The 14,576-nt window shown below is 35.1% G+C and overlaps 1 protein-coding gene, 1 long non-coding RNA gene and 1 other non-coding gene across 3 annotated transcripts; 2 read left to right on the forward strand and 1 right to left on the reverse strand.

Annotated features, from left to right (window-relative positions):
- The first annotated feature begins 3,270 nt into the window (after positions 1-3,270).
- LOC140176627 (uncharacterized) lies at positions 3,271-7,326 on the forward strand. Its single transcript, XM_072208160.1, has 5 exons — positions 3,271-4,686; positions 4,900-5,034; positions 5,170-6,033; positions 6,544-6,615; positions 6,718-7,326. The coding sequence occupies exons 1-5, from the start codon at positions 3,271-3,273 to the stop codon at positions 7,324-7,326; spliced, it is 3,096 nt and encodes a 1,031-aa protein (XP_072064261.1).
- Positions 7,327-12,326: 5,000 nt separating this feature from the next.
- Positions 12,327-13,136, forward strand: LOC140177283 (uncharacterized). Its single transcript, XR_011869097.1, has 2 exons — positions 12,327-12,497; positions 12,632-13,136. It is a non-coding gene; the product is annotated as an uncharacterized lncRNA (long non-coding RNA).
- LOC112730809 (U1 spliceosomal RNA) lies at positions 12,345-12,505 on the reverse strand. Its single transcript, XR_003166617.1, has one exon. It is a non-coding gene; the product is annotated as a U1 spliceosomal RNA (small nuclear RNA).
- Positions 13,137-14,576: the final 1,440 nt, after the last annotated feature.

The following is a 14,576-nucleotide window of genomic DNA, read 5'->3' on the forward strand; positions in this document are numbered from 1 at the left end:
GAAACGTGTGCGTCTCAAGACGCCACCTCTCAACGAACGCGCTAACCAATGGCTCATCCAACCAGAACCATTGGCTGTTTAGCCTGGCCAAATGGTACAATCCAACCCTCTCTAAATGCGGGATGATCCTTTCATGCATGGGCATATTCTGTTGCTGTCTCACACTGTATATATACCTAGTGGGCTGCACAGAACATGAAAGAAATACAGGGTCCAATTAAATTCTCCTATCCACAAAAAAATTCCCCTATCTAACAATAACAAATATCTTAAATCATCAACAAATGATGAACCGGTAAACAAATTAATCTATGAACCCTATATAACTAACCCATCGAAAAACATGTAACCTTCAAATTATGAAAACTAATTACGATAGTAAAAATAACAACACACATACTTGAATAAATAACAGCCAGAATTATAAAAATATTATAAAGCTTTAAAATAAAAAACTTCATATCATACAAATACACTAACCGAACTAAAATAAATCACTAACGCCAACTGTCCCTTTCCCTAAACTAAACCAACAACATGTACAATAACATTCATTAAAGGGATTTGAAATTCAGCTAACTAGTCATATTTATAAATTAACAAGAAAAATTCAAAACACTAACCCAAACCGATTAAACTAACATCCTAGCATGCGAAGCCTAATTTCAAACTAGAAGGAGTAATCTATAAATTCTAGTTCGTCTACCTTACATACCATTTTCCTAACTAACAAATACTAAGCCTTAAAACAAATAATTATTAACTAACCTCGTCACCAATAGAACCGGCAATATGCGCAACACCGTTCAGTCGGTACAAGGTCCTGTCTGCCATGATAACTCGCCGGAAGTCGCCGCTGAGATACCTCGGACCCGCTCTCAACTTGCTCTGACCTCTCTCTAGAATTTTCTCTCTCTAGAAAACCTCACAACCCCTCCAAATGAATAATCCGCGGCTACCACCACGGTTTATATAGGCATCCAATTACATGTAAACCGCTATAGGCTCTAGCGGTTTACACGCACGCACACCAACACACGTAAACCGCTGCTGGCAGCAGCGATTTATGACCAATGCATGTTCCACGTAAACCGCGGCTGGTACCAACGGTTTATGACTTAGCCATAATGCACGTAAATCGCGGCTGGTTGTAGCGGTTTCTGTAGACCTGTAAACCGCTACTGCCAGTAGCGGTTTATATAGAAATGTGAAACAATGCAATTGCGTATTGAATTTGGAAACAATGTATTTACGTAATATTGAGGTTGAAACGATTTAATTAAGAAAATTGCCCTTATTTTAATGTATCTACCAGTATGAAAACCAAAATATCAAAAATACTATTAGAAATATTTAAAGATCAATAAAAAAATAATTAAATAAGTAAATAAACAATTAAAAATATGTCAATTTTCAGATATATTTAATAATTAAATTAATAGAATGTTATTATTATTATTATTAACAATATTAACCATTATATATATATGCGACAAATAATATATATGGATAAAACAAGATGATATAAGACAATATTTACAACTAGTGATTCCATTGCTCTACAAGCGATTTTTTTTCACTTAGCTTTACAAGAGTTTAAATAAAGAAATACTAGAAGGTCATAAATATTTATTATTTTTTTATTAATTAATCATCAATATTTAGAAGTATAAATTAAAATTGTTAAATTATAAGTACACTTTTTTTGTACTCTTTCTGTACTCTTTCTGCTAGGGTTTAAGTATGAGTGACGGAGTGAGGGGGGGTTCACGAAGAGGGTGACACACAGTGAGGTAACCGGTAATACCGGTGGTAGAACTAAGGGGGAGAGCGTCGGGGGTTTGTATCTGATGAAAAGGAGGAGGGTACTAGGGTTTCTAAGGAAGAACATGGCTTTCAAAAGGTTTTCTTCCGCGACATGGTGACTGGACAGAAGTCTCCATCTCCTATGATTTGGAATGAGGCTTTAGATGGAGAGAGGCTAGCCAAGGTGATCAAAGGGAACCACGGGGATTCGCATCCTCCTTGGGTCATCTCAAAAGAAGGGCTGGCGGCGTTATCTGTACCATATAAGGAAGCGATCGTCGTCAAAGTCTTGGGCAAGCATATGAGTTACAGGGCGATGGTGCATAAGCTGGGTATGGTGTGGAGATTGAAGGGTGGGTTTCAAGTTCTGGACGTAGGAAATGGTTATTTTCTGGTGAAGTTTGATGCTTTCAAAGATCGGGAGAGGGTATTACTTGGTGGTCCTTGGATGATATCTGGGTTCTATCTTGCTGTAAAACCATGGTCACCTGAGTTCTATTCAGAGGAGGAGGTTTTTGGATCCACCATGGTATGGGTACGCTTTTACCTCTTAGGGATTCGTTACTACCATGAGAAGGCTATGTTGAGGATTGCCGCTGCGGTGGGAAAGCCAGTGAAAGTCGATGTAGCAACTAAGATGGCAAAAAGAGGGAAGTATGCGATGGCTTGTGTGGAGATTGATTTAGGCGTTCCCATTACTCGTAGTATTGAGGTGGATGGGAGGGTTTTGGATGTTGAATATGAAAACCTTGAGTTGGTCTGCAATACGTGTGGTTGTTATGGGCATGTTGGTGTGGACTGTAGATTGATTAGTTCAATTTCGGTGAACATTGATGAAACATGGGTGAATGAAGACAAGGAACAAGATCATGATAAGATGGATCAGGTGCCATTTTCTTCTAATATTGAGAAGCCTTTTATTTTCGGTAGTGCTACAATTGGGATAGAGAAGAATAAGGATAAGGAAGTGCATGTAATGGAAGGGGCACATGCAGGGGATACAACGTGGACCAAGGTGGAAAGAAAGGCAAAGGGCAAGAAGGTCTTTTTGGGTAGGCATGACCAGGATAAGTCCAAAAAAGTTTATGTGGATAAATCTTCTAATTATGTTGCTAAAGGAGAACCTGCTATGAAAGGCATCAATGGGGTTGAATCATCTTTACACATAAGTAAGGGCAATCAAGTGCTAAAACAAGAGAGGAACTTTAAATTAGCTTCATCAGGTTTTACTTCTGCTCAAGGTGTGACGAGTGGCAAGCAAGGACCTGGTTCAGAACGGGCAGGGGCTTATTCGCAAGGTGCGGGGACTTCTAAAACGCCATTCAGAAGCAATTTAAAGAGATTAAGGCCGAATTCTCTTCAGAATTCTCCGGTTGAGAATGGGCACAGTGTGGTTACAGTGGAGACCCCACTCACTACCCTCAAATAATCTGAGGTGTGGGTCTCACTCCAAGTAATATTAATATGGATTGTGCAAACATTATAGCTTGGAATGTGAGAGGAGCTAGAAATAAGCTGGCTCGGGTGCATCTGAAACAATTGGTAAAGAATTTTTATCCGTACGTTTTTATCATTTTAGAGACTCATTGTGCTTTCCAAAAGGTGGCTGTCTTTTGGAACAGATTAGGTTATACTCCTATTCATATTGAAGAAGCTCAGGGGAATAGTGGAGGTATTTGGGTGCTCTCTGCATGGCCCGGAGTATCTTGCAATATCGTGGCAGCGAGTTTGCAAGTGGTGTGTGTTGAGTTTTCGAATGGCGGTTTCTCTTGGGTCTGTGCAGCAATTTATGCAAGTCCCGTTCCTAGCATGAGGGAAGAAGCTTGGAGTGTTTTTACAGATTTTTCCAAAATTTATTCAGGTCCTTTATTAGCTATTGGAAATTTTAATGAGATCCTTCTTTCATCTGAGGTTAAAGGTGGGAACTTTGTCTCTCGAAGGGTAGAGCGGTTTGGAGCTCTCCTAGATGAGTGTGGTTTGATTGATGTGGGAGCTCATGGATCTTTGTACACTTGGTTCAGACATATGCAGGGTAATCGGTTCATCTCGAAGAGGCTGGATAGGGCTGTGGCTACTGATGCTTGGTGTTTTCGTTTTTCGGAAAGCTATGTGGAGAATTTGGCGAGGATGCATTCTGACCACTGTCCCATTATGGTGCGATGTCAAGGTAATGATAGAAGAGTCGGGGTAAAACCTTTTCGTTTTCAAGTAGCTTGGTCTTATCACCCAAATTTTTCGTCGGTGGTCAGCGGTGCTTGGGACAAGGGTAGACCCAATCCTATTCGTTGCCTTTCTCAGGTCAGAGATGATGCTTTGGCCTTTAACCGAGATGTCTTTGGGAATACTTTTAAAAGAAAGAGGGAATTGGAGAGGCGTGTGACCAGTATCCAACAGAGAATGGAGAGAGTTGATGCTTTATCCCTTATACAGGAAGAAAGGGAGTTACAGTCTGAATATAGTAATCTGCTTATGCAAGAGGAGTTGTTTTGGTATCAAAAATCCCGAGAGCACTGGGTCAGATTTAGAGATAGGAATACTAAGTTCTTTCATATGCAAACCATTATGCGGAGGAAGCGTAACAAGGTTCAGGGGTTATTTTTGGAGGATGGAAGATGGAGTACTGATCCGCAAGAACTCGAAGAATGTGCAATTGGATTTTATAGAGATCTTTTTTGTAATGTGGAACAGATAGAACTTGATGTGATGGGGGATCAGGAATTACCTTCTTTATCTTGTGAGGCTATTGAAAGTATCACAAGAAATGTTTCTAAAAAAGAGGTTAGGAAGGTGGTTATGGGCATGAACTCTTTTAAGGCCCCACGTGCCGATGGTTTTCAGGCTTTTTTCTTCAAGGAATATTGGGAAGTGGTTGGTACAACGGTATAGGAACTTGTTAAGAAGGCTTTCGCTGGGTTTGATCTGGATAGTGCTCTGTTTGACACTTTAGTGGTGCTGATTTCTAAAGTTGATAACCCGTCTCGCATGAAAGAGTTTCGTCCTATCAGCCTTTGTAATGTCATCTACAAGATTATAACTAAGGTGGTTGTGGAGAGATTATGACCTTTTCTACAAGATATCATTGGCCCTCTACAGGGAGGGTTTATTCCTGAAAGGGGTGCCCCAGACAATATCATTATAGCCCAGGAAGTTCTCCATTTTATGAAAAAAACCAAATCAAAGAAAGGTGTTCTTGCTTTTAAAATTGACCTAGAAAAGGCTTATGACAGGGTGAGCTGGGAGTTTTTGGAGCAATCTCTCCTAATGTTTGGCTTTCCAGGTACTATTGTTTCTCTTATTATGAAATGTGTAAAGTCTTCCTCCCTTTCTCTAATGTGAAATGGTAACCGATTGGATGATTTTTAGCCAAAGAGGGGTTTGAGGCAAGGAGACCCAATGTCTCCTTATTTATTTGTTATTTGTATGGAGAGGTTGAGTTGCCTCATTGCTAGGCAAGTGGAGGTTGGTAGATGGAAACCAGTGACTATGTCTAGGGGAGGTTCTGTAATCTCCCATCTCCTTTTTGCAGACGACCTTATCTTTTTTTGCAAAGCGAAGAAATCTCAAGTGCTTCATGTTTTGGACACTATAGCCACCTTTTGCAGAGCATTTGGTATAAAGGTGAATTTTGACAAATCTCGTGCTATATGTTCTATGAATGTTTCTAGACAACACAAGGATCTCTTCACTGGTATTTCTTCTATCCGATTTGCTAATTCTCTGGGAAAATACCTTGGTGTCCCCCTCAAGCATGGCATAGTTACTAAAGCTGATTTTAATGATGTGTTTGATAAGCTTACTAATAGGCTAGCATCTTGGAAATGTCGCTTCCTTAATAAAGCTGGTCGGATTTGCCTTACTAAATCAGTTTTATCTTCTATACCTATTTATAGGATGCAAGTAAGCCTTTTTCCATCAGGTGTGTGCTCTAAGATTGATAAGTTTACTAGAAGTTTTATTTGGTGTGGTAGTCATAATCACCGTGGTCTTCATTTAGCATCTTGGAGAGTTTTGACGACTCCGAAAAAGTTTGGAGGTCTTGCTTTGCAGGAGTCGCGGTTGGTCAATTTTTCTTTATTAGGAAAGCTAGTTTGGCAAATTTTGATGAATCAAGAGAAACTGTGGGTCAAGATTATGCTTCAGAAATACCTCCAGAATAGAAACCTATTTGCAGTTAAAGCAATGGGTTCTTCATCGTATATATGGAAGTCTATTGTGCACACAGCTTCCGTATTAAAGGAAGGGTTTGTTTGGGAAGTGGGAGCTCTTTCTAAGAATTTCTAGTTTGACTCTTGGTTGCACTCTGGGCCAGTAGGAGCGAGGGTTGAATTTCTTGATATCTGTGAGGCTGCTTTGACCATTGAAGATGTTTACCGTGATGGAGTTTGGCATTTGGAGAGGATTTACTCTTTTATTCCTAGGGACTTAAGGGAAGACATTCTTAGTTTAGTACATATTTCGGCTTCTGGTCGTGATTTGGGTTGGAGTTGGGAGCACACTCTTTACTCTGCTAAACAAAGATATTTATGGTTAATTTAGAATAAGTTGAATTGGGATAGGAATATCAATTGGCTTTGGCTTTGGAAGGCGCGGGTCCCTGAAAAGTTGAGGCTCCTAGTGTGGCTTTGCCTTCATGATGCTGTACCAACTCAATATCTGCGTTTTCGGCGACATCTCTCCTCCTCATCCTTATGTACACGATGCAATCAACTTCCGGAGACAATTCTTCATTGTTTTCAGGATTGTGAAGTGGTGCGATCAGTTTGGGTTTCTCTAGGTTTTTCTGATGTGTGTTTCTTTGGCTCTCACGAGGTACATGATTGGTTCAAGCATGGCCTCCTCAATGAAGGTTGTTCCAAATTTATAGCTATAATATGGTCAATTTGGCAAGACAAAAATATGGGTAATTTTCAGGGAGTTTTTGGATCTGATCATCTGATGGGTCAATTGCATACAAGGCTCGCAGGTGCATGGTGGATTTTGAATATACAACTCAGAATCGAGTGTTGCATTCAGGGATTAAAACCTCTGTCTTGGTCTCCGCCAGAACCTGGTGCTTGGAAGTTAAATTGTGATGGGAGTGTGAACTTGGGGGATGATTGTGCTGGTTTTGGGTGGGTAATTCGCGATAGCTCCAGTCAATGGGTAATGGGATGCTCAGAAAATTCCTTTGGACCTAGTGTCATCAAGATGGAGTTGTGGAGTATATGGAAAGGTTTGACTTGGGCTTGGGAGGCGGGTCTTAAGCTTGTTGTTTGTGAGACAGATTGCGCAGCAACTTTTGAGCTAGTGACTGGTTGGCAAGTTCCACTCTGGCATCTTGAAAAAGAAGTGATACAACTAATCTTTGACTTGAAGTTAAGAAGGGATTGGGATATTCGTTTTGAGCTTATCCCGAGAGAAGCTAATGTTGTGGCAGATCGGTTGGCAAAGATGGGATCTGGAGGTAGCGAAACTGATGAGGTTCACCTTTGGCACCAGCCACTAGAGGTGGTTTGTCCTTTCTTACTGTTAAGAACCTGATTTCTTTTCTTTTTCTTTTCTGCTTTTTTGTTTTTTTCTCTTAGTTGTTACCAAAAAAAATTGTTAAATTACAAAACTAAAAAAATTGAGTTAATAATTAAAAAAATAACTAAAAACAATAAATTCTGAATATTTCTAAATATTTTTCTATCAAATAACACTCATACTCCTACAACTATTGTAATGTATACTTTATCTTTGTCTGCATTATTCATCTTTTTGTAAAAGATAATTGTCACGTGTGCAACAAATTTTCTTCTTTTTTACCCCTTTTCATATATTATTATTAAGTGATAAATATTGAATACTTAACGTAGTACTTACCACTAGTGTCATTATAGACCAACTTAATTAAGGAATTATTCAATTTACAGTTAACGGCTTAAACATATATTTGGGAAAAAGAATTTTTCCCTTGCACCTATTGAATTATTTTTTTAGGAACAGATAACTCTCTTGACCAAAAAATCTTCAGATCAACTTTAATCAATTATCCAAATCAATTCTTTTTTTTTATGGGAGACGACGAAAACCGCTTCAAACATCACAAGCCCATTGCCTCAGTGTTCCTGCGTAATATGGAACCCAGCTACAATAACTCCATTTTAAACCAGGGCCGCAACTCTAGACCAAAAAACAAAAAAAAAAAAAACCAGGGCCGCAACTCCATCACTAATACACCAAGAGTAATAATAAATAGGATAGAGTAGGATTTGGATTTAACTCAAATCTAATTCATAGGTTAAAATTTTTATATAAACTCAATCCTATCATATTTGCAGATTGAAAATATTCCAATTCTAACTCTATCCGTTCCTAATATGCGGGTATCGGACCCTATCCATAAGTTACCGAAAAGATACAATATTATTATATAACTTGATGATAATTTAAAATAGAATATATATATATATATATATATATATATATATATATATATATATATATATATATATATATATATATATATATATATCAATTAATGATCTTCTCTTAGTGACTAAGAGTTTTTTGTATTTAGTGAGAGATCTTTGGTTTAACATCCACTTGAAACATATTTTTATATAAGTATATAACATATACATATATAAGGTACGGGTTAATCGGGTAGGGTTGAGGCTCAGCTCACACCTTACCCGACCCGCACGAGAACCTTACCCGCTGCAAATCGGCTTGGGTCGAATTGAATACCTGCGAATAGGGTGCATGTTGTCACTCTTATAATTAGGGGTGGCAAACAGAAAAGCCGTCCCGCCTCGCCAAAAACCCGCCATCCCGCTCCGCTGCCGCCTAGTGAGGCGGTTCTGAATTCCTCCGTCACCCCACCTAACGGCGAGCTGCGAGTTAGCGGGCCAAGCCAGCCAAATCTTTTTTTTATAAACCATTAAATATTAAACAATATATATAATTTCACAACTATTTCAATAAATTTATAATTTCTAAAGATATAAAAATATTATAATTTTTAGGAAAAAAGACATATAGGTCCCTGACTTTTTAAATTTTTGACAAATACATCCCTGACAAAATTTAAATACAAAAAAGTCCCTGACTTTAACGGAGGACAATTTAGTCTTTCCATCTATTTGCCTCTCATACACCAAACGGAACTGGCTGACGTGGTTGAAACGGTGTCCAGGTGTCCGTTACGGTGTCACGTTGGAAGGGGAATAAAGTTCAAAGGACAAATAAGTCCTTGACGTCATTTTGCAAATAAAGTTTGAAGGACAAATAGGTCTTTGAGATTTTTTTTTCCATTATACTTTTATTATGCTTCTATTATGAGAATTTAGTTTATGTAGGCTAAAAGTTGTTTTTTTTTTTATAAAAAAAAAATTAATTCATATAGGTCGAATTGATTATTTATTTTATATGGGCGCCTATCCAAAAATGGATTAGCACTATGACTTTTAATTTAAATGGTTTCAATTTCAACCAATCTGTAGTTGATAGTCAAGGTCGTGTAATTAACACCTGGGCTGATATTCTTAATATCAATCCCGGTATCATATAAAAAAATTGAATAATACTTTTAGCATTTCTAAGAAATAATTGATTAAATAGTTGAAATAGTTATAATTCCATTCACTATCTTAACTGAAAAAAATCTATAAGACTGAATTACCTGGGAGGCTTGCGCCCATAAGAAATCGCGGAGCCACCCATTAATGGTAATGGAACTCTGCCCAAAGTTTCTATAATATTTACATTTACACATTAATAGACTCTAATCAAATAATATTCAAATTAGATCTATATTATAATGTAAAAAAAAATATTTATGTTATAGATTGAATGAACTGCTTGTATTTTGAAATCTAGTTAACTTGTTGTATTCTGCAATTTAAATTATTTGTATTAAAATTGCAGAAATTGGACTTATTCTGTTTTTACTTTTTTTCTTAAATTGCATTAATTCAGTTTTAGTGCATTTGTGTATTATATTAGAATTTGTTAAATTGCATTAGTTCAGTTTTCATCATACCAGTGGCATTAGTTAGCATCAGTTCATTTATACATCAAGTTAGCATTAGTTCATTTGTGCATCATTCATGTATTAAGTTAGCATTAGTGCATTTGTGTATTATATTAGAACTAGTATTTTTATCCATAATAACATTACGAGAATAAATTTTTTTTAAAATTATAGTTCACTTTGTTCTAACAGTATAAATTATACATGACACAAAAGATTTATAAAATCAAACTACTTTTACAAAAAAGTCATAAGTTGACAAAAGTTTCTGACTAAGAAGACCAAAATATCTGCAGATAAACAATTAAATAATAAGATTTTTAGTTATTATTTTTATATGAAAAAGTCTAATTTTTTATTAATAATTAATTTTAATATTCGTTATCTAAAATTTAAAATAATTTAATGTGTATACTTTTACATTTAAAATATTTTAATTGTAAAAAAATATCGAATGACATATTTTGATTTGTCAAATTACTAATATAAAATATAATTATATATAGAGTAAAAATAGTAGAGAGAAATATAAAAATAGAGAGAGGTAGATGAGAGAATTTAGGAAAGGAGTTTATTAATTTTGAAAAAAAAAATTCTCAAGGACCTATTTGTCGAACTTTATTCCCCTTCCAGCGTGGCACCGTAACGGACACCTGGACACCGTTTCAACCACGTCAGCCAGTTCCGTTTGGTGTATGAGAGACAAATAGGCGGAAGGACTAAATTGTCCTCCGTTTGTTAAAGTCAGGGACTTTTTTGTATTTAAATTTTGTCAGGGATGTATTTGTCAAAAGTTTGAAAAATCAGGAACCTATTTGTCTTTTTTCCTAATTTTTAAATTCACAAATATTAAAATCTTTATAATTATAAATATATAATAAACATAATTATAAACCAAATTTTTTGAAATAAAATAATAAAATCAACATAATCCAAAACAAAAACAAAATATATAATTAAACATCTTTAAATTTATAATCAATCAAATATAATTTAAAACATCTTCAATCATCATTTTCATCATCTTATAAATCAATAACATAATCCTTTTTTGGCAGATCCAGTCCCATGATCCTTTTTTGGCAGATCCAGTCCCATGACTTTCGACCCATTTGCCATCCTTACCTATAATACACCCTAAATCCTGGCACACGCCCCTGTAAAATGCTCCCTTTCTTACTGGAATATTGCCAAGTATCAGCAAAAAAGTTACGCAGATAGAATCTCTATCTCTGCACCAACTTGGTTCTATACGCTATAATTGACCTAAGAGATATAGCATTTATATTAATATATATGGAATTATTTTAAGTGTATTCCGAAAAAAAAAAATCATTTTTACACAATATCATTTAAATAATAATATTTAAAAAATATTTTAAATAATCTAAAATTATTTTATTTAATATTTATTAATTATTATTAAAATAATATAATTTGATATAATAAATATATAATTACGCAGATAGAAACTCTTTAAGTTCAATAATTTCTGATATTTTTATTCATTATTGAACTAACACAAATTAAATTGTCTTTTATGTCTTCAATAAATAAGTTATTGAACTAACACAAATATCAAATTATTTTTAACAAATAAGTTTAATTAATTCTGAGGGCAATTTACGCATCTAAATTGTTTGACCCTCAATATTACGTAAATACATTGTTTCCAAATTTAATACGTAAATGCATTGTTTTACTATTTTATGTAAACCGCTACTGGCAGTAGCGGTTTACAGGTGTGCATAAACCGCTACAACCAGCCGCAGTTTATGTGTGAGTGTGAGTGTAAACCGCTGCTGCCAGCAGCGATTTACGTGTGTGTGAGTGTAAACCGCTACTGCCAGTAGCGGTTTACGTGTATGTGTGTATACTATTTAAATAATATTATAAATAAAAAATTTAATTTATCATTTCACAATATAATTTAAAAAATATAAATATGCATGTAATAAATTTTTTATTTGTATTTATTATTAAAATGAGATTAAATAGCAAATCAAAGAGTGAGTACTTACAGAGTACTAAAATATATAAACTAAGACTAAATTTTTTTTTATCTTCATCCCTTCTAAAACTCATGAATGATAAACTAATTTATTTTTAGTAAAAAATTTACTAAAACATACACTTTTTCTTTAAAAATGACTTCATTTTTTATCCATATAAATCATATGATTGCAAAAAATATATACTCCGTTTTCTTTCTCTCAATTTTTTTGTAACTTAATTTAGCGATTTCTGTGAGATTAGAAAAAAATTTTTTGTAGTTTATGCGATTAGAAAAAATTAAAAATTTTTTTAATTAGAAAAAATTAAATATTGTATTTCTAACATTACCATTTAAATAAATCTAACATAAAATAACAGACACATATATTATAATTAATTACCACCCTTTTTTTGGGTGGGCCTATGACAACAACATATGGTACAACCTATTCAACTACATTCATATATTTTTTTTTTTGGTAACTAACTACATTCATATATTTAACCCTAACCACTTTCAGTAGGATAAAGTTTAGACTAAAATTGGACAGGGGCCGCGCGTACGCAGGCCCCCACTACCACAAATTATGATGTAGGCTCCACCACTTGGGTAGACCTTAGACTGGCACCCTTCCTTGGTGCAATGGAAGTCACCAACCTAGGCCATGGGCCTTTATGATCACCCATTGACCCCATCCAGGTAAGTAATTTGGAATCGTTGTAGTGCCTTCCCTTTTATAAGCTTATTGCAGGCGTCTTCCACACCCATTCTCCGATGTAGGACTTCAATGCCAGGCATCTTGCCTCATCTCATGCCTCGTGCTTTTGATGTAGGACTTGAATGTTGTTTCATTCAATGAAGAAATTGGAAAGCTGGATATTTGTCTCTAGTTGAAATGATTCAACAGGTAATAGAACATGGAAAGTAAACTTTATATTCCAAAAATTGGAGGCATATTCAGAGGATGGAAGACAAATGGACAATGTTATCTTTGCCAAAACCATTTCATTGATAGCAAGAAGGATAGAAATTATGAATAGCTCCACAAATAAGTCGATCCAAGAAAGAAAGTTGAAGAGACCATATAGTTGAAGCGCGGAGTAAGATGATGAATCAAGAGGAAGCAGCAAGAAGCGAAGTAGTTGAAGAATGAAGATTTGAAGAGAACCATTTTCAATTTATTTTGGGTGTTCTTGTATACCAGAAAAACTAATCAGAATTGTTGAATTGCTCATATCAAATGCTTCATGGGAACTATGTTCTGATTAAAATAACAAATAAATTGTACTATTATGATTGTAGAAGCAAATTCATATTTTATTGAGGAGTTTTATCGAACACCAATCTTCAAAACCATGTAAGATTTTTTTGGTGTCTAAACCATGTAAGATTTGGGTGAATAAATTGAATGTTCAAAGATGTCAAGTTTTATTAGCAGTAACTAAACAATGTAAAGTTAGAATTAACAATGTTCTATTTAAAGTTCAAATATTTAATTAAGATGATAAAATAAATTGTACTATTATGTTAGCTCCCTCTTTGAATTAGGAAGAGAAATTTCAAATTGAACCAAGTTTAACATTAATTTATTAATTTTTTCTACTCAATACAATGACTAAGTATTCCTATTTATATTTCTAACAAATTCTAATGTGCTAACCAACTAATTAAGTAGCCCAATATTAGTTGAATCGTAACAATACTTCCCCATCAAAACAACCTTGTCTACAAGATTGATAAAAAAGAAAAACACTCTTTAAATTCTAATTACTGTTAATTATAATTATTTAAAAAATTATAAAATAAATAATTCTAAAGCATTATTTTTAACCTACTACATATAATACAAAATTATCTCCAGGATCTCAAAATTTAAGATAATATCCAACTAAAGTATAATAAACTTGTTGATTCTGCCCTCAAAACTCAAACAAATAACTCTTAATTGGCCTCAATATACCTTTAGCAAAATTTGTCGGTGAGTTTTAGTCCGTTAACAAAAAATATTTTGTTGACTTCACCCGTCAGGCAGGTAAAATTTGGGATTGCCATTGGCCCATTAAGGTCAATAGGGGTCTTGAATGAACATCTTAATTCTTGACCAAAAAAATGAACATCTTAATTGAAGTGCAACCCTTCTCTCCTTCTTCATTGTTGTTTCCATAGTGCCAAATCCAAGAAAACCAACAAGAAGCTCTTGCAACATCTTGCCGCCACCCCGTATTCGTAGTCGTTAACACCCCTTCCTTGCTCACGCAACCTTGTCCCCTGGCACTCACGTGCACCGTTCCTCACCGCCCTGTCATTCCTGTCATCGTCATCAATGTCACCACCACCGAACGCCACTGCTGAGGACCCCATGATAAAAGCGGTTCTGCTTGAATCTTTGAACGTTGTTCTGATTTCCCCACTATTGTTGCGATCTGCCACTTTCTTTGCAATTGTTTCAGAACGTATTTGAATTTTCTTATGTGCAATTTCTGTTGATTCTTCTTGTTGCTATTATAGTTGAAATTCAAAAATGAAATCTGATTTTTTTCTTCATCAATTTCATATTATGGACTCCAATGAGTTATAGCTCAAATGGCATAGTTTACCCATACTCAATTAAGAGGTTGCGGGTTCGAGTCTCCTATCTTTGGTAAAAAAAAAAAAATTTCATATTATGGACTTGAGTTGTGAACTGATCTTGTGAAATTGAATTTGTGATCTGCTGTTGGAGTTGTCCCTCAATTGCTTGTTGAATCTGAATTTGCATCGATTTCGGCCTCTTTTTTT

Source organism: Arachis hypogaea, chromosome 12, assembly GCF_003086295.3.
Source record: "Arachis hypogaea cultivar Tifrunner chromosome 12, arahy.Tifrunner.gnm2.J5K5, whole genome shotgun sequence".
Classification (NCBI taxonomy): Eukaryota; Viridiplantae; Streptophyta; class Magnoliopsida; order Fabales; family Fabaceae; genus Arachis; species Arachis hypogaea.